General features: G+C 43.7%; 3 protein-coding genes across 6 annotated transcripts in view; 2 read left to right on the forward strand and 1 right to left on the reverse strand.

Moving 5' to 3' along the window:
• The window catches only part of fbxo42 (F-box protein 42), a 9,563-nt gene extending 4,311 nt beyond the window's left edge, over positions 1 to 5,252 (reverse strand). The window contains exons 1-5 of one of the 3 annotated variants that reach the window (XM_064304043.1): positions 4,736 to 5,252; positions 2,521 to 2,893; positions 2,247 to 2,363; positions 520 to 654; positions 1 to 70 (exon numbers count right to left, since the gene is read on the reverse strand). The exon at positions 1 to 70 is cut by the window's left edge and continues 84 nt beyond it. In XM_064304043.1, coding sequence (XP_064160113.1) covers positions 1 to 70; positions 520 to 654; positions 2,247 to 2,363; positions 2,521 to 2,893 — 695 coding nt within the window. In that variant the 5' untranslated portion in view covers positions 4,736 to 5,252. Of the gene's footprint in view, positions 71 to 519; positions 655 to 2,246; positions 2,364 to 2,520; positions 2,894 to 3,478; positions 3,898 to 4,735 lie in introns of those variants that run through there. The other 2 variants (XM_064304044.1, XM_064304045.1) reach the window with 2 other exon arrangements.
• A 1,981-nt stretch (positions 5,253 to 7,233) lies between these two features.
• On the forward strand, positions 7,234 to 16,621 carry LOC135237922 (SUZ domain-containing protein 1-like). Its single transcript, XM_064305480.1, has 4 exons — positions 7,234 to 7,411; positions 12,327 to 12,376; positions 12,476 to 12,745; positions 13,730 to 16,621. Exons 1-4 carry the CDS (start codon positions 7,361 to 7,363, stop codon positions 13,839 to 13,841), a joined length of 483 nt encoding a protein of 160 aa, XP_064161550.1. The 5' UTR covers positions 7,234 to 7,360; the 3' UTR covers positions 13,842 to 16,621.
• Positions 16,622 to 17,197: 576 nt separating this feature from the next.
• Positions 17,198 to 24,723, forward strand: necap2 (NECAP endocytosis associated 2). 2 transcript variants are annotated; one of them, XM_064305479.1, is made up of 8 exons: positions 17,198 to 17,357; positions 19,404 to 19,504; positions 20,055 to 20,159; positions 20,840 to 20,921; positions 21,240 to 21,348; positions 21,444 to 21,597; positions 21,926 to 22,010; positions 22,717 to 24,723. In XM_064305479.1, the coding sequence occupies exons 1-8, from the start codon at positions 17,263 to 17,265 to the stop codon at positions 22,757 to 22,759; spliced, it is 774 nt and encodes a 257-aa protein (XP_064161549.1). In that variant the 5' UTR covers positions 17,198 to 17,262; the 3' UTR covers positions 22,760 to 24,723. The 2 variants fall into 2 exon arrangements, with proteins under 2 accessions (XP_064161549.1, XP_064161548.1); XM_064305478.1 differs by having other exon boundaries at positions 20,055 to 20,157; positions 20,826 to 20,921.
• Positions 24,724 to 25,491: the final 768 nt, after the last annotated feature.

Genomic DNA, 25,491 nt, shown 5'->3' on the forward strand with positions numbered 1-25,491 from the left:
CCCCCAAACAGGACCAGCAGGTCCCTGTACATCACCAGAGTTGCCCCGGCTTTTGGGGACGGGTAGGACCCTGATTGGACAGAAGGACGGGTGTGGGGGTCATAGCATGTTTTATTTTTGAGCATGAGCTCACTTTGCCTTAGACCTGCGGAGACACTGGCAAACTATACCATGAGCAATACTGTTTTAATGCGTGCAATCTGAAAACCATGGATAATACAGTCTTAATGTGCATGGTCTGATGTGATGGGAAAGGGAATGTGGGGGGGGAGGGGGGGGAACATGAGCCCCGTTACAGTTACAGTTCCATTACAGTTGCGGTATCGTAAGTACACATTAATTTTTGCTTTGTAGCTTTAATAAAAGTATCAAAGTAAAATGACACAGCCAGGAGTACTGTATATTTACTCATTCCACTGTGTAGGCAACTTGACGGACAGGCCTTCAGACAACAGGTTTTTAATAACACGTTGGATGCAGTGAGCGCGGGCCTTAGAGTGATGTAAATTAGGCGAGTACCAGAAGCCAGGGGGCGGATCCACTCCTTGCTGTTGAGGTCAAGTCTCCAAAGGTCATTGAAGGCAGCATTGCAGCTGCTCTGGGTACAGCCGCCAAACACGTACATCGACTGGTTCGAGTCATAGTAGCATGCACCTGTAGCATAAAGTCTCCTGTTTAGACATCTGCTCGAGTTGCCCACAAATCCATTCCCTCAAACAACTGCTTCCGTATTTACAAAAGGCAGCCCCTGTGGAAGATTAACTATTTGAAGTGCAAGATCACAAATATGCGATTAGAATGTTCTTAACTGAACATTCTAATGCTGATGTAACAATCACTGCAGGCTTATAATTTTGAAAAAGCATTCCAAAAAACCTACTCTTCACAGGGTTAAACATAGAAGAAAGTTTGACGACAGAATGAAGCTGTACAGTTAGGGAAGTGGACATGAGAGAGAAACAACAAAAGAACGAAGAAGGAAGTAAAATTCTGCCAATCAAAAATATCAGAACCAATGGAAAAATAGGATGGGTCAGCGGCACGCCCCGTGTGTGCATGATGTGCATACATACATACATACGGGTCACCACTGTATCATTAAATGTGCAGAAATTCTTCCATTCTCAAATCATAAAAATATGAGAAAAATGATCAGGTGCTTCTTTAATAGCCAATAATTTCCATTAACTAACATTAAAACATGTAGCAAGGCAGCATTCTAAGAGGACTGCAATCATAATAGCAATTTCAACAGTCATGCGTTCCACTGAACAACATATAGATCATTTTCCAGTTAATGACTTTATCAAGTTGGATATGTTTCTTGCGCTAAACATCTCCTTTTGCAAAGTTTTTTTTGGAAGCAAGTCAACTAGCCAGCATTATCCTAAAAAGTAAGGGTTAGCCAAGTCTAATACTTCATTTGGATGACAAAAATGCTGTAGTTGAACCAAAATGAGCCTGCTCTCCTTTCATAGTTGCCTTATTCAGACAGGTAGACAGAAGACAAAAAGGTAACAGACAGAGAAGGGACTGCAGCTGAGAAGGTGCCATGGTGGAGATTATACCCTCCCCCCCCCAGCCCCCCCTGCCCATGCAGGCATAATCGCATTGAGTCAGCTGCCCTGGAGACTGCACCACACACCTCGCCCCTCACTGCTGTGAAAACATTACACTGCATTGCCAAAGCACATCTGACCATCTTACTATACCCTCACTGCACGAGCCAAGATACCAATAAAGCTCTCCGGGCCTGTGCAGGTGTGACGTCTCTGAAACTGAATGTCACGGTACTTCTGCAGTGTGGTTTCTTTTACATTCACACCAACGACAATCATTGTGTGGCTGAGTCTAGGCGTGGGAACGCTGTGCTGTGGCCCACAGGTAAATAAAGTAGGGGAAGCATTCAAATTCACCTCAGAATATTTCCTGGCAAGTTTCAGTTAGGAACTCCCAGCCACCAATCTACTCAAGGGAGAACCAAGTGAAGGTCACCGTTTCCTTCTTTTTATTTTTTTTCAAAATGCTTTCATCCCTGGCCCCAAAAAAACTCAAGAGAATTTATTGGTTGACCCCCAGGTATGTCACAGTTTCTAGTCCAGGACAAAATAATAGTAGTCCCAGGCATGTGGACTACCAATACGTCCACCACACCGGCACGGCGGAGTGAGCATATGAGAAAAGGGGGAGGAGAGGAGAGGAGGAGGAGAAAAGGAGGAGGAGGAGGAGGAGGGAGAGTCACTGACTGTGGGAGAAACGCTGTGTGATGGGGGTGCCAGGGTACGGGTACGTCCGGCTCTCCCACTGAATGTTTCCCTCCTGAACAGCCCTCAGGAAACCATGGTAACACTGGTGTGCAACCCCTGGGATGTTGCGCAGGAAGGAGGGAGAGAAGAGAAGAGGGATAACATGTGCAATCTCAGCAAGGGCTCTCAGCACACCAGTATCTGACAGATGACGCGATGACACGGTCCGGTCATGACATCACACAGGCTCGCGCACGCAGAACGTGGGGCTTACCTTTGATGAGCCGGTACCACTGTTTACACACCAGTGCCGCAGTCTTGTGCTCCTGATAGGGAGAGAGGAAGGACAGGATGTACTCCAGCACTTCCTCCGGCAGCTCCCCCATCGCCCTCCTGCATACTCGCTCCTTCACACGCGTCTTCTCCCGGGGTCTCTCTCCACCACTTTTTCTGGCAGGAAGCTCCACCTCTGCCGCTTGCATTGTGACCTGCCCTGGTCCTGGTCCTGGTCCTGGTCCTGGTCCTGGCCTCGCCTCCTCTGTGTCCATGGCAATGAAGCTGTCATCCTCGCTGTCCGAAGAGCAGGACATACTGCCGATTGACAGCACGGCGGCACACGAACAGTGGGGGGGGAACAAAGAGCACATCTTCAAACATTATTTGTTTGATTTTTGTTTTCGCTATTTTTTTAAACTCTATTTACTATTTTTGGCAAAGATTGCATGCGCCAGTACTACTTCTGCTCCAAGTCCATTCTCTCTCTCTTCATCAGTACATTTTCTTGTTTTCACCTAATAAGAAATATAGTATGACTTGCCTCTTAATTGTTTTAACTGAAACCCCATGTTCCATATACAACAAATAAACTCCTTGAATACAGTAAGTGCACCAGACTTATTCTCCTATTAGTATTACTCAATATTGAATTTATGTGTGTGGAAAACATCATAAATGATATTTTTCTGGTTAACAACACAGTACGATCATACAACATGACCGTTAGAATGAGCCATTTTGGCCTTTAGACTAGGGGTATCCAGCTCATACTGTATCATGGTGGGCCACAATGCCTGCGATTTCCTATCGATCAGTGGCCAGTTTATGCCTTGGAAATAACAAGTGGACCAGGCCAGGGGACTCAAATCTGGCCCTCGAAGCCAGTAGACAGTGCTGCTGGTTTTCTTTTCCACCTGATGGTTCATTGTCTGACTAACACCAGAGATTTAACTCACCTTTGGTCCCAGGTTTAAATCAGTCCCGTTTAGAGCAGAAGAATGAAGAACAGCAATACTACTGGCCTTGATGGCTAGATTTGAGTATCCCTGATGCAGACGATGGTCAGAGTTTCCTGTTTGTCTAAGCCTGTCTGGATATGGAACTGCCTCTACTGGACAAAGGTGTGCATGTTATAATTTATGCATTTCCATTAACTCAGCAGTTCCCACCCCTGGTCCTGGAGTACCTCTGTGTATTCATGTACACAGGAGTATTTAAGTCCTTAAGTTCCAGAATTTTGTGTTGAAACAGATATCAACACAATATGGGTTTAGCTCACTCCCACTTGCTATGTCTTTGAACTACTCATTTTCTGCAAATGGAAAATTTTGTTTCAATGATCATGTCTCCACAATTACAATATTTAGGACTCCAGCTGTAGGTCTACCAATAGGTCTATAATACCCGCCCCCCCGGACTAGGGTCTAATTTAGATGTAGCTACATGGGGGCGAATTTATATAATTTAAAAAACGTGTGCGTGTGTGTGTGCGTACATATATATCCGTTTTACTTAAAATGAAGTGAATTTTAATCTAATCCACAATGACATGCAAGTTAGGCTATATCATACGATTTCAAGTTGTATCGGAAAAAAACAGTGACAATGTAAAGAAGCAGAAAAACATAGCTATGCTGCGAAGTTGTTGAAAGGCAGATGTTACCTAACTGGTAGCACATATAACATTGTTAGTTATAACGTTAGATATGTTTTAAAATCTTAGTTAGCTAGCTGTAACACCAAAATAAAGCGTAACGTAAGGCCCTGCAGCCAAGAAACAATGCCAACACTGTCTTGGACTGGGGTGGGGACAGACCAGATGTTTAGAAGGACTGTAAACACCACAATTGCAGCCAAATTTGTCCTATCTGCAAGCTAGCAAGTGAACTTGGAAATGGGCGTATATCCATCTATCTTGCTAGCGAACTAACCGGTTATTATTATCGAGCTATGCGCTAACAAGTTAGCCAGCTAGCGAGCACTTCGACAGATTTACGTTACCTCCCATCACCAGCAGCTGGTGTTAGCTACCATTGTCGAGACTCAGTTTGCTTCTTTAAAATATAAGGGACTGGTGGTCGTCAAGTAAAGTATTTAATATTATGTTAGCAAGCTAATAATACAAACCAACCCCACCCACCCTCCCCACCCCCAAAAAATAAATAAATAAATAATAAATTAAACGAATACAAATATTAGCCAGCTTCTCTTACCTTGCCTGATAACTAGCTAACTTACTAGTTAGCTAGATAGCAGCACCTCCAGACCACCTATCTTCCCTTCTGGGCTCCCTGCGACCCCAGCAACGAGCCTTTGCCTCTTTAAAGCGTTTTAATTGGGGTCCTTCCTTCGTGGCGGCTCACTGGCACCACCACCCCAACACCCCTTAACCTCACCAGCTAGCTAGCTAGTTAGCTGGAAATCGTATGGACTGAGGCAATTAAGAATCTGTCTGGGAAGGGGGAACTGGGATGGAGCGAGTTCTATTTTCTGTTCAAATGGGCCGTATTACTTTGCAAGGTCGCTTTCCCTTTCTTCATTATCTGGTTTAATTTCACACCCTTTCCTTCTCAGTATTTTCTCTCTCCTCTCCCTCTTTCTCAGCTTCTGCAGTGGGTAACCATACTCCACGGACTCGCCATCTTCCCCATCGGCAGCATCACTGCTCCGCAAGGTTTCGGGTGCGCGCACGCAAATGCCCACTACCACAGACGAAAGCACTGCGAATGCGATGTAATCGAGTCCAGATTCTTCTATCCCACTCAAGGAGGTCTTCTTCCCACGGAACGTTCTTGCTTAAAGCCAAAGTCAGAACGTAATAAAAAAACGTGTTTATATGAATGGCTCATTGTATCCATGTTTATGTGAAATTATTATTAAAATTTATATCACTGTACAAAACGTTGTTAAAAGGAATACCTGCTGCAATCTGGCAGATATTAAAATGACTGCAAAAATAGAACCAGAGAGCATAATTACATATATCATCTATTCCGAACTTGTACATTGGTTATACAAATGTATTAATCTTTAAAGCATGTGTGTTTCTAAAGCCATGGCATTTCCATCAAGGCAAATATATTCTTTATTTATTTATTTTTTCTTTTTATTTCTTTAATCACTCAGCATGATTACCACTGTCACACTGTCCTCTTACCAACCTGGACTGCCACTGCTAAATTGTGCTGTGTGCTGTCTGAACTCTGTCCAGTGATCTTAGGGCAATAGCTATATGTCCAAGACACAAGACACAGAATGTATTCTGTCCTTCATTTTCCCTCTTTAGATCATACATTCTGCTCTCTAAGCTTCCTTGTCCATCCAATCCATTCATCTATATGTCTGATCTGTCCCAGGCATGTGAGGCATCTCAGTCACTACTCATGTGCTCAGTAAATTTATCTGCATTATTAAATACATTTTTGGTCTTTGTCCTTAAACCAAGCTCTCTGTTAGTATTGGTTTGCAATCCTATTTGTGCTGTGGGGCGCTTTCCTGCTCTGTGGGAAGCTTTGATTCCCCTCAGCTCCTGTCTAATGGCATTGGTGACCCTGGCAGACATGGCCACTGAGAGACTGCACCCCACCAGCCATCTTTGAGCCAAACAATGCTTGGGAGCATTCAGACATGGATGCTGTTTTCATTCTGCAAAACTGCCTGCTTTCAATACACCTCAGGACACAGCCAATGAAGGTACGTGCCTGCTAATGCTTGTGAAACACCCAAAGGCCCTTACCTCCATAAGGACCATGTAGGCCAGTCATTCCCAAACTATGGGGTAGAATATTGACCCCTCAGGCCATGGGTAACTCTGATGTAATGGAGAATGTAAAATCTGATGAAGGACGTGCCGGGAGAGAGAGCTGAAAGCTATGTTACAGTGTTTGAGCTTTGGATTTAAAACTGAAAGCTAAAACAAACACACACACACACACACACACACACACACACACACACACACACACACACACACACACACACACACACACACACAAAACTCAGCACAAGTTGGCGTTCACTTGTTTTAAATGATCACGTGTCCTCTAGAATGTGGAAGTTTTTAACTAAAGTGTATGCTGTTTTCAGTCCCAACCAATAGATCAATAGATCAGACTTATGTCAACAATGAGAAATTAATACGAGTTAAGGAACAACATGATAAAGACAACTGAAATTAACTTGAGCAATGCAATTCTATTCTAACTTTTCGAAAATCACTACAATCAACATGATAAAAATGGTAATGGTTAAATGTAGTTCAACTACATATTTAATTGGTGTGATGGCATGATTTAACAACATAAAGGGCTCTGCTTGCCCTGATCTTGTAGACAAGTTCATGATCCAGCCTAACTTGGTTATTTTGGTTCCCTTTTGATGTAATCTATTTTCCAAATTCAGGCACTAATATAGATTTCAAAGAATATCCAATTTTTGAATGTGCCTGGGGGTAAAATCAGACATGGGAGTAAATGAAATTTAAGAGGCCAAGAGAATATGATTTTAATTTTCAACTCCCAAAACAAAATTCTTGGGACGCCCAGTCCAGCAGTTCGTTTTCAGTAACCATTTTCAATGTTTAAACAGAGAGGACAATCAACAAAGAAAACCACTGGTTCAATCGATTCTTCAGTCTAGTTATCGGTTCCGTTTTACATACGTTCGATCACGAATCACTGTTGCGCGTTCCCGCGGACCATCGTCTACCTTCTGCGACGTGCCCCTACTGTGTGCACCAGCGCGACTGCGCACAGCCATTCTTGGCCAGAGTGTGTGTGTGTGCGTGTGTGTGTGTATGTGTGTGTGTGAGCGTGTGTCTGGGTCTGGGAGGCTGGAACATGGAAGATGATGAGGTTGCAGAGAGCTGGGAGGAAGCAGCGGACAGTGGGGTAAGAAAACACGGAAAACGGTAGCCACAGGTCTCATCTGAAGCCCTGGAAACGTGGTGGAGTATTTGAAAACAACAGAGAAAGGACTATAGCGCGACAGACAGGCCCGTGATGTACACAGGGGTGCGAGCTGTGAAAGTAGGCCACAACTTAAAGGGTCCCGTACCTTCAGGGTTATTTTTGGGAATTGGTGGAACTAGAGACGGTCGGGCAGACAGCAACGGGGGATGTGATTTGCTGTACGGCAGGTTGTGAGAATTAACTAGTACTTGTAGAATTCCCTAATTTGTCTGCGTAAATAATAGATCGTTCGACTGGCAGTAACGCTGGCTGGTGTTTTGCCGGCTAGCTACCGAGAAGCCATCGACAGAATGGCAAAATAAACCTGAACGAGTGACTAGCTATGGTAGCTAACAAATCTTAGATAATCTTGTAAGATCGCGGTGGTAAATAATTAACTAGATGGTTTAACTTATTTCGTAAAGTGAATGTTTGTGACATCCAGTAGCCACATACTCTCTTACTGTGAACCAATACTATTTGTAGTCTGTCGTCAAGCCAACTGAATTTCGCTTATGCAGCCGATACATTAAAATGGTTGGCTGCCCATACCTGTGTAGGTATCGGAATAATTCATAATCACTTGTTAGATTTCATCACGTTTTGTTTAACTTTGGCCTAAAAACTTTTAACATTTTGGCCGTTTAAATGCTTCTTAATTCTGTTTCACACTACAACAAAACGGCCAGCTTAAATAACATGAAATGGTATAGTCTAATTGTAAAACTGAGTGTGGCGGTCGTGTGAGATCGAAGAAATGTTAGGAACAAAGGTAGAGCATAAGTCTAGGCATTAAGATCGATAGCCTCTTTGAAGACCTGGTACAACTGGTGCAGGCAGTTTTTCTACTACCCTGATGTCAGGTGAGAAGAGGTGAGAACCTTGTGGTACAATCTTAAAACGATAGGACTGCCAGGCAACCAGTGGTGGATATTGTTGTTGTGGATGTAGCCATGTAACCTTGTCGTTCACAAAAAAATCTGACATGGGCAACTCCTCCATACTATGGTACCCTTGGGAAAGGTACTTAATTTGAGTGTGTTTTAATTCCCAGTTGGGGTGCTGCTGTTGTACCCTTGAGTAAGGTACTCAGCCTAAATTTCTCAAATAAAAATATCCAGCTGTATAAATGGATTAAATGTAAAAAAGGTAATGTGTGTAAATTGGTCTGAATTAGAGCATCTGCTAAGTGCCAGAATGTAATGTATTTTCCATGCTTTCTTGCTCTTTTTTTACATGCATAACACAACGAGCTGTGCAAAATCCCCAGCAGTTTTGGTTATTTCTGTTTGCTTATAGTGCTACCATTGTGTGTTGTGGTGAGATAAACAGTCATATTCACTGCGCTACTCGTGTTTCACTTTTGTGATGAGTGATTCTTGTGCCGTGCTGCTGCTTTGACTTTATTTGGCCAAAGCTCTCCCACTAGTTTCTTTGTGTTGTGGTTCATCAGTAAACAGCTTGCCAACTGTTGCAGGTAATCATTGACTATTGAGCCTTCCTGCTCCTTTTGTTAGCTTGGCGCATGCTGTTTCTAAATAAAATTAATGTAAAATTTTCAGACTTGCCATGAACTGAAATTAAGGTTTGTACGGTTATTGTAAGTTGTGGCATGTAAGCACCTGATACTCTGCAACATGTGTTCTATTATATATAATTTTATCAAACTCTTAAGGACTATTACACTAAAATTGCAGCTGAAAAATGTTGAATCGGATTTCTGACTCACCAGTGTAATTCAGACAGGCTGAAATTTTGGAATGCCTTTCCATACTTCCATTACTAGCCTGAGTTACATAAGTGGGTTCTGATCTCAGAGCCTAGTGTGCATGGATTTTGAAGAACCTCTACACTGCTGTCTTTGTACTGTCAACATCTGTGCTGTCTTGTCAGGCTAATACCCAAGGCTACGGTCACAGTGGTGTCTGATATTTTCAATTTCTAGCTTATACTTTGGCCAAATGTGTGTGGGTTTTGATTAAACTGTTGATGTTTTGATCACTGTTCCCCAGGGGACGCTCAGTCGATAACCAGGTCAAGAGATCGAGAAACTGGGTTCTTCTCGTTGTAGTCTACCACCGATGCATGTTGTTTTTTTTGTTTTTTTAAACTTGTATAAAGAAAAAATTTCAAGAAAGGCAGTTGCTGTGACCACCCTCCAAAAAATATATTGACTTACAGGCCTCTGTGTTTGGCGTGGTCATAAAAGCTTTCGATAGATTTTTGGCTGGACCGCAGTAGCGGGGCCAGTCCTATCAACGCGAATGTCTGTGACTGAGTGATGTTACACCATTGGTCAGCCGAGCTATGAAGTTACACCATTGGTCGGCCAGTCCAGCCATATACTAGGTTTTGACCTGGTCTTGTTCTATTTCAAGTCCCTAACGTGCCAACCTCTGCATGGATTATTATTGAAATTTGATACAAATGTTCCCCTTACATGTTCCTGGAATGTCATTGTTCCAGTTTCAGATGACAAAATGTGAAGGACACGGGGGGTCTGAAACCAAAACTTAAAAAATACAAGTATCATGTCATGAAAGCACAGTTCTCCTTTCGTGTCTATGCATGTCATTAATATATTCATGCAGCTACTTTTACACAGTAGATTATCACGTAGGCCAGGTGGTCCACTACCTCAGTGCTAGTAACCATGGATAGCCAAAGCCTTGCTAATCATTATGTTTATTTATTGGATAGTTACATGTTTTCAGAATTCTTCCTTCCTGTTCTTGTCTTGCATTTAGACCTCTTGTCCTCGCTCTTCTCTGGAGTGACTTACAGCACAAAAACAAGTGTAAAGATCAGGGATTGGAGCACAGTACTGATCTAGAGGGGGAACGTGTGCTGTAGAGACAGCAAGTGCAATACGTGGGGACTCGCAAGTGCAAGGATTTGTGGACTGCTCGATTGAACACTAAACCAGGTTGTTCAAACAAGAACAAAACTACCTGACTGAGCAGTCAAATATATTACATTAACAACTGCGAAGAACGACAAGCTCCGGAAAATATAAAAATAGTATAAATTTCTGACCTTTGATTTCAGAACTATTCAATATCTATTTATGTACACTGGCTACCCTGTTATATGGAGACAGCAATACCTGTACATGTATTCTAAACAGTGGTGATGTGCTCTCTTATCTTGCTGGGGTTGGGTATGGCTTGGGCTCCCCGCCCCCCCAAACATTAGCGTAGCCCTGCATGTAGACTTACGCAGCACATCTGTTGATCCTCAGAGTGTGCTGGTACATATTGGGTAAGAAAATGTCATTTGAGGAAAAGGAAAAATCAATATTATATAATGTTTTTGCTATTTGCTATTTTGTTGGAAATCCAGCAGTAATATAACCATAAAATGCAGTCAGTGTAAAAAAACATTGTCCCATCCTAACTTACAATAAAAGTGAGGCACTTATGTGTGGTAATCTGTTCATTATGTGGTGTTAGGCATGTATGGGAATAGCATTCCAAACAGACTGCCTTCGGACAAACAAACAAGGGCTATATCTACTTGGGAATTTGGTTTAGTTTTGAATTGTTTATGCTGTATTGCTGTTTGTTGAGCAACCTACACCTCAGTTATATTTTTGTCCTAAATTTTAATAAAGAACCAGTAGGCCAACAGAATTGCCACGATCCATAGCTTTGAAATAACTGTTTATTTTAAAGTGTGAGTAATTGCAATCAAACTACTGCTTGGTGAAATAAAATGAAACTATGAATCTATAGTTGTTAAATATATCTATTGTACATTGAGATACATCTTAATGAAAAATCATCTAATATTGAATTGAAACTCCATAACGTAATTTTGTGTTTGCATGCTACATTCAGGAGGTATATTTATACATATGGTAACCTAATTCTGCTTTAAAGCAGAATTAGGTTACCATATGTATAAATAACTACAAAACCATATGAAATCCAAACTAGTAGGCCTCAAAACACTCTTGAAAAACTGACGGACAATTAAGCGTATGAACTGCACTTCCATTTTCTTGCACTTCCATGGTTTCTGCCAAGATCTGTCAATCAATGTTCACTAGAGAGAGAAAAAACTCACTTTCTGCAATACATTTTAACACAATAATATAATCTTCAGATCTAAACTGCAGCACACGCAGGGCCCTCCCCTCTCTGTGTGGGTGGATTTGGGTAGAGGGGAAGGGGAGACAGAATCCTGGTGTAAAAATAGAATAGGGCAATCTGGGACACAAGCTCAGAATCTGTTAAAAAAGCCCATAAATGGGCTTTAATTCTGGAAGGGCACCGAGTTTGCGTGTCCCCAGGAGGCATGTGGAAACCCAAACCTAGTAATTACGAAATCGGCTGGGATCAATTAGCATACAGTACATTTGATGTTGTTTACACACTTGGCTCTGTTTTACATGAAGAGGCTATGTAATTATCTCCCCCTTTTACACTCTCACCTGTGTCAGACCCTTGAGTACTTTTGCTGCTGTTGTTTGGTAAAATGGTAAACTTTACTCATCCCAACCCCTTCCATCCACTGATTTTACTCTTCTTCTACATTACATTACAGGTATTTAGCATTTACATTGCATCCATTTATACAGCTGTATATGTGCTGATGCAATGCAGGTTAAGCACCTTGCTCAAGGGTACTACGACAGTGTCCGACCTGGGAATCGAACCTCTGACCTTTAGGTTACAAGACCAGCTCCTTACCTATTAAACTACACTCTTCTGTCTCCTACTGCTTTTCCTCCATGTTTCTGAAGCGTATATTTTCTCCTTGCACTTGCATGTGTAATTTCAGTGGGCAACTTTGGGAACAGTGTGTGGTGCTGCATATTTACTGTGCCTTTTTAAAATATTATTTCCTCCAGGAAATCGAGAGAAGACTGGAAGCAAAACTGCGGATCAGTCAGAAAGAGAAGTGAGTGCAGCCTGCTTTAGAGTGAAAGGTGTTAAAGAGCTGTTTTGGGTGCTCCCCACCCCTCACCTCACCCCGGCCTTACGTCCCTCTGTCCTGCAGGAGAGGCAATGCTGGCTGTGGACGCTCCCCCATGAAGACTGCCATCGTGATCCAGGACGACTCCCTCCCTGCAGCGCCCCCTCCCCAGATTCGCATACTGAAGCGGCCCTCCAGCAACGGGTCCCTGGGGTCGCCCGCTGCCTCCACACGGGCCATCCCGCAGGTGAAGTCCCTGGCCCAGCGGGAGGCGGAGTACGCCGAGGCCAGGAGGCGGATCCTGGGCAGTGCCAGCCCAGATGACTCCCCTCAGGACCGACCCAACACCGACAGGTAAAATACCTCACACTACGGCACAGACAGGTAAAATACCTCTCACTACAGCACAGACAGGTAAAATACCTCACACTACAGCACAGACAGGTAAAATACCTCACACTAACCCAGACAGGTAAAATACCTCACACTACACCACCGACAGGTAAAATACCTCACACTACCCCACAGACAGGTAAAATACCTCTCACTACACCACAGACAGGTAAAATACCTCTCACTACACCACAGACAGGTAAAATACCTCTCACTACAGCAAAGACAGGTAAAATACCTCACACTACAACACAGACAGGTAAAATACCTCACCTACCACACTACCCACAGACAGGTAAAATACCTCACACTACAGCACAGACAGGTAAAATACCTCTCACTACGGCACAGACAGGTAAAATACCTCTCACTACAGCAAAGACAGGTAAAATACCTCTCACTACAGCAAAGACAGGTAAAATACCTCACACTACAGCACAGACAGGTAAAATACCTCTCACTACAGCACAGACAGGTAAAATACCTCACACTACAGCACAGACAGGTAAAATACCTCACACTACAACACAGACAGGTAAAATACCTCTCACTACAGCACAGATAGGTAAAATACCTCACACTACAATAAAGACAGGTAAAATACCTCTCACTACAGCAAAGACAGGTAAAATACCTCACACTACTGCACAGACAGGTAAAATACCTCTCACTACAACACAGACAGGTACAATACCTCTCACTACAGCACAGACAGATAAAATACCCCACACTACAACACAGACAGGTAAAATACATCTCATTACAGCACAGACAGGTAAAATACCTCACACTACAATACAGACAGGTAAAATACCTCACACTACAGAACACACCCAACACAGACAGGTAAAAAAAAGACATGTGCAACACTCCCTGTGGTGGGCTGCTGGCCACACAGTCTCCCAGTTTTAATCACATAGTTATGTGTCTCTTCTGTCTCCATAGATCAGTGCGCGTGAGCGCCCCCCAGCCTTCGGAGGACTTAAGGTCGAACAGTCAGGCGATCCGCCAGCCAGCTGGACCAGATGGCACACAAGGCTTTCGCCAGCGCAGATAGGAGGGAGGGAGGAATACACCATATCAATCTGCCCTGGGGACGGGGTGGGGGGGGACGGGGTGGGGGAGGAGGAGAGGAGGGATCGGGGGTCGGGGGTTGCTATCAGGGGGGTGCTGAAATAATTTTTAAAGAAATCTAAAACAAAAAAGAAAAGGCTTGCATTGGTAAAATTAGAAGGAAGGATCAAGTATGAGAAATCAAGTGAATATTCCTCTCTCTCTGCCCCGCCCCTGCGCATATCTGGCCCTGCTGTTGTGCAGGAGAGTCAGGGAACAGAGGGATGGGGGCCCCAGGGCCAAAACCTTTCTCCCGGGTCGACACTGTGACGAGGACATTGCCTCCGCAGGACTGTGTTCACTGTGATACCCCCCCAGATTGGCCCAAAAGTACCCCCCACCCCACCCCACCCCCTCCCTTCCTCCTCCCGACTGCTGATCAGGACCCCGGTCGTGGCCACCTCTTTGAGATAAGGAAGGCAAAAGACAAGGCTGTGTAAAATGGAGCAGGAAAAATGGCGGTCAGCTGCCACCAGTGTCTCCCAGCAATAATACCGAAATCATCGCTGAAGATCATCCCTTCCCCTCCACTGTCCACCTCTCTGTGTACTGTTTATATTGCCCGTTTGATTTGTATTTTTAGTTCATACCTTGATGACTCATTACCATTGTTTTTTAACTAGGGGGTGGGGTGGATGCGCTGGAAGAGATGAAAGTATAAAAGTACTACTCTTGTTTGCTGTTACATTTGCTTTTTTAAAATGTAGCTATCCTTTTACCTGTCGTTTCTATTTAAAAACAAAATATTGAAAAAAAAAGACAATAAATGATTTAAAAAATGGACTCCAGTAAGGGAGAGAAGTCCGTTTTAAATCATCTTTTTTGAGGTAGTGATTACGGAAGTAGCGTTTTCATTAGAACAACAATAGGAAATCAAAGATCTTGAAAAGGGAAAAGAGATTTTTAAGAAGGCCAAAAAAGTGTTGTAAATATGTCTGCAGCGTGCAGCTGGTAATAACAGATGGAAATGCATCGGAGGAATATGTGAACAGCGCACAAGTCTCCACAAATGAGCGTGGAGTGAAAGGAAGTATTAAGAGATGTATAGCAGCGGTAGTATTTGTGTCTGAAATTTTCTTCTTTGTTGAGTTTTTTTCCCCCACTAGAGTGCATAACCCATCTGTTCCAGTGTCTTCAACACAAGTATGAACTTGGGAGGTGGCTTACGCTGGTTTAAGGAGAGTAAGGACTTAGCCAGCAAGTGTGAAAGGGAAAGAGCTGGGTCGGTGGAAAGAAAAATGAATGTTGAGCTTTATACTGTAATACCGCAACAGTAATGCGTGAGATAGGGGTGAAGCCAAAGTGCTGAAAATGCAGAAAGCTGATTTGTCCAGCGTTTCAGGCCCAGAAAATTTCACCGTTATATCCCTCATTTGGCGATTGGGGGGGGCGGTGGGGAGAAAAAAAAAGGGTGGCTTATGTTGGCTGCTTGAGATTGTGCATGCATGCGCTCATGCTGAAATTAGTGCATTACGGACTTAAAAGGCCTTAACTCCAATAACAAGACCAGGTTAAAACCTAGTATGTGACTGGACCTAACACACGTGATTTGGCCGACCAATGGCGTAACTTCATAACTCGGCCGACCAAAGGTGTAACTTCGTCACTCAGTCACAGACATTCGCGTTTGTAGGGCTGGCCCCGCTGTTGCGGTCCAGCCAAAAAAAAGGTATACACTGATTTTGTTTGGAGTTCATCCAAAAATTGGTGAAGCACCTCAGATTCATACACAGGTGTGCTGTGATTAGGAATGGCACGCTAAATCTCGAGGTAGCCTCTCCGACCCTAACCCCTCCCCCCCCCCACTCTCTGTCGCCCATCTACTCCGCTCATTTAGCCCTACAGGACATCGATGGGTCCTCAGGCAACGTGGCAGAGCCCCTTTAACACAAGACACCATCACAGACAGCCTGAGAACAGGAAGGGGAAGAAGCCCTGATTTTTATTCTGTATGATAACAAATGGCCTTGTAAATACTTTAAAACGTGCCCTTTAATAAAAGATTGAGGAAAAAAAAAATGAAAAAGAAAAATGACAAACAATGTGTATGTATATTTTTGGTTGGTTTAGAATATTTTATTTTTTCTACTGTATAAAATGGCATATGTGTATGTATGTATGTATATGTTGATTGTATTTGTCCATCACCTACTTACCAGCTAATGTAAAACACGAGATTGAACTGGGCTTTAATTGTTATGTGGGATGTCGGGGGGGGCGGTTATATTGAGGGACCCCAATGCAGGCAGATGGGAATAATTACATGTATTTAAAAGTGCCATACAAATGTCATGAAGTCCCCTTTCTAACCTTTTGTGCATTTTTTTTTTTCCTCTTGGAGTTGACATTGGTCACCAAAAACATAGCGAGTATCTGAAACCTGCAAAGACGGCTGTGCAAACACCATTTAAATATCTGTGTTTGAACAAGTGGCTTTGCCTTCCTGTGCCCCTCGCGTTTCCTTGTCAGGTTGATCTGTAAGTGCGTTTGTCTTTGTCTGATATGTGTCCATCCATGTCTTTGTTTTTTTCTGTCAGTCAGGTGTTTTCTGTGTGACTGGTTAGGAGCCGACCATCTTGCCGTGTGCCCCTCTCTGTCTTCAATACGTCACTCTGATGTCACTGTTTCTCTGTGTTCTGGCTCTTATTTGTATGTAAAAAAAAAAAAAAAAAAACTGAACTTGGGTAGGCATTTGTAATAGCAAATAAAAAAAACATTTCAGGATGGTATTGTTGTACAGTGTATTCTGAGAAACCTACACAACTCTGTTAATCCAAATGCATTTGCTCCATATGACACATGGCCTTAGAAAAGTTGTTACAGCCAATTGCATAAACAATGTGCTGTTGAAAACATGCTTTAACTTGGATTTTTTTTATTATTATTTTTTTAATTTAACTTGCATTTGAACACTTTCAGTGATTAGGAGTCTGGGCCACGTTGATTTTGCCCATCAATCTATACTCTGTCATAAAATGGTTAACCTTTTTCTAAAGGCAACCTTTGCCTTTTAGAATACGACAAAATATGAACGCATTAGTGGGATGTGAACAAGACATTGATTCTTCATTGCATATATAGCCATAACACCATGTGGTGCAAGTTAACGGATATGATATGTGTGAGCATAAACGGAGCATTAGTAGCCTTTAATTAAGCAAGGCATGGCTTAAAAGTGTAAAGCCATACCAAACAAGTCTGTTGCTGTATCTAGGCTACCACCTATCATATCATCATACCATATCGTACCATATCATCATCCTACCACCAGGAGGCACTGTATTCAACTTGCGTTCGTGGGCATTCGTTTACTCTTCCTCTTCTACTTTTCCTGAAGTTTGGAAATTCTAAGTACATGCAAAAAAATGGCAGAAGACAGTGGCTACGAATCTGTTATCTGTGTTAAACCAGAGGTCCATGTCTACCGGATCCCTCCCCGGGCGACGAACCGTGGATATAGGTGAGAGTTGGGACAGAGTTTGTGCCGTTTTCGGTGGTCCAGTTTCTAAACAGTTTGTCATGAGAAACACTGGCGCTGAATCCAGGAAGTTTTCTAATATCCATTGAAAGTAGCTGCAGCGTTGCATGGGTCAGCTGGCGAGTTCGAAAAACTTCTTAAGCTGAAACGGACATTGTAGGGTTTGAATCTTAATGTTAGCTACGTTAACTTTGATTTGGTGTCACTACTTGTCAGCTAGTTGGTGTTAGCTAAATCGATTGCTGGCAATATGGTTTAATTTGCTTGTGTGTTTGCTTCATAGTTTAAAGTAAGCGACGTACTGAGCTGTAACTCTGTGTCCAGTTTTGCTTGCGTATCGTAGACTAGCAACAGAAATTGAAATAAATAGTGTGGTTAGTGTAGCCAACAGGTTTATCTAGTTTTAGGATAATTCATGTTAATTGCGTTGGCGGACTAGATTGTGATTTCGCTTATTGTCGGCACCATCTAGCTGCTAGCTAAATTGCTACTATCTAAGTTTGCAACGTCAGCTGAGCCGACCTCACTGGCGAGTCTGCTCGAGTGAGCGTTGTCATTTGCACATAACTGCCCTGGGCACTTGGTAGCTTGCTAACATTTTACTTAAGAGTGGCTCCTAATAACATCATTTCGGAGTTACATAAGCCTCCTGATTGTAACTGTAGTTACAGGTATTGTTAGTAGCAAAGGCTAACTTTAAAAGCTAGCACAGTGTTATATGCTTGTGTAATCTAGCTGTGTTCAGTTAGAAAAATACCTGGGCGTCCTTATTACGTAACCCAAGCTAGCTATTTGACTAAAATGTGCAGAGGACCGTCTCACTAATGACTGCATAACTTGCCGTTCTCTGCTCTGGTGGTTCTTTAGGTATCGTTAAGGCGGCTAACTCAACTAATTAACAGATTGGTTCTGTATCAGTTCTAGACACGGATAGTCGCAGTGCTTCCACTACAGTCGGCCCCCTACCCGCCATGGTCTGGAATTTTAACTGATGGGCAGGGTTGAGCGATCTGACGTAGTTTCAATTGAAAATTAAAGGAAAGTGGGCCTAGTTTGGCAAATTAATAGGTTGACCAATTCCGAGGAAACCTGTTTTATTTTTTTTAAAAACTAATACGTGAACAGCACCTGCTTGCATTAACATACACTGTATTAAGTTTAACCATTTCTCACATTTCAGTGCCCTCTCATAGTGCCTCTGACATTTTGACTTTTACGCCTTCCGTGCACGGCGGAATGGGAGGTCGTGGGGGTCTCACCCGACACCGCTCTGCACAGACACTCAGCTGACTGGACGCAAACATGCGCTTTGCAGGAAATGAATTCTGCGGCGCTAGGCTTACACAGTTGTCGTTACAGTTCGACAGCATGGCGCATAATTTTACCTAAGACTTTCATATTCTTTGTGAGCTGTGTAAATTTCCTGACACAGCATTGTTCTAAAGCCGTGTTTCCCCATGTTTTAAAATATTGCATTTCCCTTTTTTATTTTATTTTAGAATAAACAACCCTCACCTCTTTCTTTAACTACCGATTTGGGGTCCTGATCATTTTTAAAAGCTCATCCCACCTCTACAGTCTTTTTTTTTCAATTCAGAAGCGTGCAGGCACTCTGGAATCCTCTGTCAGTCAGTTGAGCTACATGGTCATTATGCCAAAGGGCTGATCATCTGACACTGCTGCTGCAGGAAGCCTGAAAGAGTCTGTCCTATCAACAAGAAAACTGCATTATGAACTGTTACCTTGCTGACCTAAACCCCCATCCTAGAGCGATGGTATAATCAGTTGCATGGTCCTAAGATTCTGTGGACCCTAGGGACATGGCTGCACTAAGAACCTGGTCCTTGGCTGGATGCCCCACTCTGTGCCCTTACATATCTTTCTATCTGTGCAGGTGTTTATAAATGTATGGTGACAGTTGTCAGGGGGGTTATTGTATGTCACTTTGGATAAAAGCCTGTGCCAAATAAAATGTAATGTATTCATATGGGTGCCATGTCCTCATTTGTGGTGGCCTGTGTCATGCAGGGCTGCGGACTGGAAGCTGGATGAACCGGCCTGGAGTGGCAGGCTGAGGATCACCGCCAAGGGCAAGATCGCCTACATCAAGCTGGAGGACAAGATCTCAGGTCAGCGTCCCGCCTGTCCTCAGTGACGGGCACGCTCACTGCTCATCGCTGCAGCCGTACCCCATCGGAAGCGCATGCACATCGAGAGGCACCGTTCCTCTAACTGAAAATAATTAAGCGTTTGCCTTGCAGTTTTAAATTTGCTTGCAGTAACAGTCCCCAGTCTGTTTTAATGACTTATGCTATACTGCTGCCATATTGAAAAGCATTCTGCATGACCTACCATCACATGTACCGAAACTTATGCAGCTGGGCAAGAAATATAATGGGGATATATTCATAGGGATCACTATACAGGTATGCTTTGAGGTTAACCTCCTTAGAAATGGTGCTTATTTTGAAAGCATACAAAACCAAAAATGTTCTGCTGTTTCGAATGTGAAAATGAATGTGTTTTCGTGGCATACGCATGTGTGCTTTTGTGAATGTGTTGTTGGTCTTCATAGCTCAGTGCACTGAGTGGTGCAGTTCCTGCTGTCAGTGGCGCGTTAGCCTGGTCCTAGTAGCTAAAGCTGCTTCGCATCACTGAACTGTGCCGTCTGCCTCTCAGGAGAACTGTTCGCCCAGGCCCCAGTGGAGCAGTACCCAGGGTCCGTGGTGGAGTCCGTCACAGACTCCAGCAGATACTTTGTGGTCCGGATAGAGGACGGAAATGGTAGGGTTTGTGTGTGCTCGGAGACCCACACTTAAGGCCTGGTAATCTGTGATTAATCCGTAAGGCCTGTGATTTTTTTTAGTGTCATAGTATCTGTATATCATGGCCCTTGAGTCTATTATAAGTGTTACAACTACAAATGTATTATCTTAAAGTCCCTGTGTAATTAAAATCATAATTTTATGAATAGTTGTGCTTAGGAAAAGGCACAAAGAAAATGATGTTAATCTTGTTAATTTTATGTTAATCTTATTTTATTCAGCAGAGATTTTAAATTAGTTTTCGTATCCTGAAAGCGAAAAGTTCCTATAGTGTCCACTACAGGAGGATTTAGAATTGCTAATTTTTTTTCTTTTTATCAAATTTAAAATCTAACAAAAAAAGTGATTGCCCAGGGTGTGGCAGTTTGACATGATGAACAGCAGGTAACGCCTACAAAACTATGAAACAATGTATTGTATCAACCAGCGCTAAATACCTTACTGAAAACTTTCAGGGCTAAGGTCAGGGTATGCTTGTAGGTGCAAACCCATTCGGCATATACCCTTTGTGTGTATGTGCCTCTGCGTGCTTGCCTGTCTTCAGCATAGACCTTTGTGTTCACTTCTGCATTTCCTGTTCCGTGTCGTTGTTTGTTTTCTTCGTGCTGTGTGCGTTTCCCTCTCCTGGGCGCGAACAAGGGCGACACGCGTTCATCGGCCTCGGGTTCGCTGACCGCGGCGACTCCTTCGACTTCAACGTCGCTCTGCAGGACCACTTCAAGTGAGTGAGCTGCTCTGGTCTGAAAGGGAAGTGAAAGCGAGTGGAAATCCCCACACAGAACGCGGCGGTGGTGCTGGGGAGGGGGGGGAAAACAGTCTGAAGTAGAGTTAAGAACATGGGTGTTATTCTTCTCCTGGTTCCTCCTGGTATCAGGTTTCAGAATTAGTCAGGAAATTGGTCACCGAGTCGCAGTTCTAAGATCTGCCATCAGAGGGAGCTGTTGAATTTGTTATTACTTTTTTGGTCCGCATGCTCCTGGAGAGTGCTTCTTAATCGGTCATCTTTCTGACCCACTAATACCACCTCTCCTTGTCGTAGATGGGTCCGGCAGGAAGGTGAGCTGGCCAAACAGGAGGCCAGTCAGAGCACAGCTCCTAAGCTGGACCTGGGCTTCAAAGAAGGGCAGACCATAAAGATCAACATTGGGGTGAGTGGTGGAAAGGGCTTGGATGTAGTGATTGTGATGCGGCAAGCTGACAAGAGGACACGTTCATTTAAGGCCAGTCCCACCTTTCCTTTCAGAACATAAAGAAGAAAGAGACACCCGCAGCTGGGGCTGCTAAGTCTCGACCAGCGAGCAGCGGGCTTCTTCCTCCTCCACCAGGGGCAAAGGGTGGTGGCGTAGTACCCCCTCCTGTGGCACATCAGCCTGTACCACCCACGCAGCCGAACGCAGGTAACTCTACTTCATTAGTTACCTTTCCCCTTTGTGTATATTGTACAGTTAACCCTTTTAAGAGTAGATTTTTCGAATGTTACTTCAAAATTCTAAGTCTGTCTTCTAGAACTCCATTGCTTTCAATTACCAGTAGTGATTATTACTTCAGCATTAGAGCATTCAGTTCAGCACATTCTAATCTCTTATCTGTGATCTTACACCTTAAAATGGTTCAATTATTGCTGTATGTGCACGTGGCGAGACTAGTGGGGTTGGCGTAAGAACAGTGGCAGGAGCTGCAGAGTTGGAATCAGCTTGACTGACAGCTCGCTCTCTTTCTCTCCAGCATCTCTGCTGGATATTGGGGGTCCAGCCCCCGCTGCCCAGCCCAGTCTCGATTTGTGGGGAGACTTCACCACAGCGCCTGGCAGGTTTGTTACGGGCGGGGTTGTCTCTCCGTATGTGTAACAGTGGGCAAGGAGCGCCCAATATGTCACTACCACCAGTAAATGTACTTGCAAATGGCTGCTGTCCTGCGATTGTTTACAAAGGGCATAATGGTACACTCGAGCAGTTCCGCATTGACAGTTTAATGAGTGGAGCCCACGGGCTGTGGGCCAACACACACACACAGTACGGGCAGGTCTGAACACGCGCCCACGCCTGGCTCGCTCGTAGACCAATCAAATGACTTTACACCCATTATTTTCAGCCCCGCCCCTTTTTATCGCTCGTAGACCAATCAAATGATTGTACACCCATTCTTTTCGGCCCTGCCCCTTTTTACTCACGAGAGAAGCGTGAACATCAATCAAGAGTGAATATACAGAGTGATTTAAAAGGCGTCTCTGATTTTTCCTTCTGAAAATCAGTCCCGGTTTTAAAGAGGCGGAGTCCAATGAGGGATGGAGTGTCACTCCTCAATTTTCATCCTCATTCTGAAGAACGTGAGATCAATAATTTTTTGTTAGGATTGCTTACATGGGTCTTGCCCAATGCTTGCTTAAAAAATGTGTGTGCTTTTTTTAAAGTTCAATTGATCATTATTAATTGGAAGAAACCCAGTGTGTGATATATGTCTGCAGTTCTGTCTGTTTTTGTACTCGTGCCCATTACCTCATGTCTCTCCATTTTCAGCTCCAGCAAGGAAACTGCCAGTACAGGATGGGTGCAGTTTTAACTGTGAGATGGGTTACACACACACATGCACGCGCACACACACACACACACACACATCCACCTCTCTGCATTCCCTGGATTGACGGTGCAATGGAAAGAGACAGAAATTCTTTGCACTGTGCAGAGTTTTCCTAAACCCCGACAAGTGGACTGACTGGTGGAGCTACACATAAACACACACAGAGGTACACACACTTCATTAGACTTACACCTTCATACACGTCCAAACATACAGTCAGACATGGAGACTCATGCACACACTAAGAAAAGTCATCAGCGCCCATTTTTTTAAAATTTAGGCTGTTTTTGTATTTTACTATATATGGATATGTATTTTCTCTCTATGCAATCAGAGTTGACTTTATCAGACCATTCATGTTGTAATTGATCACGTATTGGGGATTCTCGCTTGAATCGCAGGGATAGAGGTAGGTTTCCGTAGTTCCCAAACCTCAAAGCTGAATCGCGTTTTCCCCCACCCCCCTTTTCCACAAGTCCCTTGGAAGGAGTAACCGGAGGTGGGAAGGAGTTACATCTCATATGTGTGTCTCATGTTTCATAGATGGGTCGTAGACCCCGTCAGTACTGTCTGAAGACAGTTACAAATGCATTCCGTGTTACCGCACACTGCTGGGTGGGGTAAGCGCTCTCTCTGGATTTTTTTGTTCAGTGTTTCTGAGTCCTCGTCTTTTTTTTGGGGGGGGGCGCTCACTGTATCCCCTCTGTTTGCTTTACTCTTCCTCTCGGCCCTCTTTTCTGGAGTGTGATGTCACCCATCCCACGTGACCTTGAAACGTTGCACGTCTCCAGCGACTTTTGATAATGAGATATTTTCTGTAGTTGTAATCATTGTAGTCAGTGTGTTTAGCTGTGTTTTCCTCACCTTAAAGAGATAGGCGGGGGGGGGGGAAACCATCCCCATCCCCCAATATTTCCCATTTTTATTTGCTAGTTTTTAGTACAGGGAGTGCGCATGAGAAGGACAGAGAGGGGGGATGTTCCAGTCCGCTCTTACTGTTGACAGACAGACATGCAGACCACTCTACATGTGACTGAACGGGGCTGACCTCTACAGATCAGTTCTTTTTCCTTCGCTTGTCCATCAAGGAAAAGACCTTTTGGACGTCTGATAAAGTCTGAACTGTAGATCCTGTTCTTATTGGTTTAATATCTGAGCTATTGCTTGTGTCTGGGGCACCAGTTCATGTCATACTTTCTTTGTTGTTTTTTGGAGCTGCTTTATCTTCATTTTTTCCTGTATTCCCATTTTAGAATCACAAATCTGGACTGTCCCGTATAGCTGCAGTATCCTCTGTAAGTTTGGGAGGCTGTACGTGAAGTCGCAAAAGAAAAAAATGTGTGCAGTCAGCTACCCTGTCTCTGTATGATGGGGCGGTTGTTGCACAGGGGGATTGAGGGACCTGATTGGCTAGAGATGTCGCTTATTGTACGAGGACGGGGGAATGCCCTCCCCCGTTGGGAGGGGTTATGCCCAGCGATGCATTGCTCTGCAGCCCTGCTTGTAGTGTATGACACTGGCAGGATCACAGTTCCATTGCCAGCCTATAGGGGCTCATCACTAAAATTAGCTGGCTCTCTAGCTGGGTGAACCTCCAAGGAGCCAGGGTATCAGTCATTTGATGAAGCCAGTCACATGATTTGTTGTCTTCTTGTCCATCTGTCTGTCTAGAGTAAATTAGCCCAAAGGACTATTTTTGACTTTTTTTGTTTGTTTGTTATAGAACACACCTGACCAGCCTGTTTTGAACATGTGTGTTGATGTTAATCTCTTTATTATGTTGATTGATCTTAACCTCTTATTGTGCCTTACAGAGGGGTCGGAATAGTTTTGGTGGGTGTGGTGGTGTTTGAAAGATCCCTTCCAAGTGCCTTTTTTGATGTAACAGCACTTGTATAAATGTAAAGCAATGCTTAATTGTAAATACATTTCTTCTGACAATCATAGTGGTGCCTTTGCTTTCTTTGGTAATGTTTCTGGGTGGGGCAGGCAACTGATGTCAATTGAGTATTAATTTCTTGTCTCAAAAAAGTAAAACAAAAATATTTTTTTCATCTTTTTGGTTTATAACTACATTATTTGTTCATCTTTGTGTGTTTTTTTTTTTGTTTGTTTTTTTTTTGAGGGGGCGGGGGCTTGGGTCCAGTGACTGAAGTGGGATACATTTACTTTTAATTAAAATAATAAAACATGTACAAGCAAGCAAGAAATACTTCAGCACTTGAGTCAAGTGTTCCCAACAGTTGAACTGCATCTCGATTGAGCTGTGTTTATACAGAGTATATACTGTGAGGGTGCCCCTCGAGAGAGGACTGTTGTCACAGTGCTAATAAAGAGATTAGTGTGAACTCAGTCCAGAACCTGCATGTTACCTGCTTTCTTTGTTCTGTGTCCAGTTTGCTTCCTGGATATCGGTCCATTTCAGTGGGAGTGAATAGTAGATGCATTACTGCAGCAGAGTTCCTCCCAGGGCATTGAGTCTGACATTGTCTTTGCGGGCCCTTGGTGTTCTGAGGTTCATGATGACTGCCAATCACGTGGCGGTGTCAGCTTGAAGCGTCTCGGTTCATTCGCGATTTCCTATACTACTCGGCAATGGTCCCGCGGGAGGGAGGGAATTGTAGTTTGACCTGCTGAACAACCCCCTTGTCCTTGGTGCTGTAATACACAACCTTGCCCACGAGTATACAGGCCTTCTGCTTGAGCGAGGGAGG

Source organism: Anguilla rostrata, chromosome 13, assembly GCF_018555375.3.
Source record: "Anguilla rostrata isolate EN2019 chromosome 13, ASM1855537v3, whole genome shotgun sequence".
Classification (NCBI taxonomy): domain Eukaryota; kingdom Metazoa; phylum Chordata; class Actinopteri; order Anguilliformes; family Anguillidae; genus Anguilla; species Anguilla rostrata.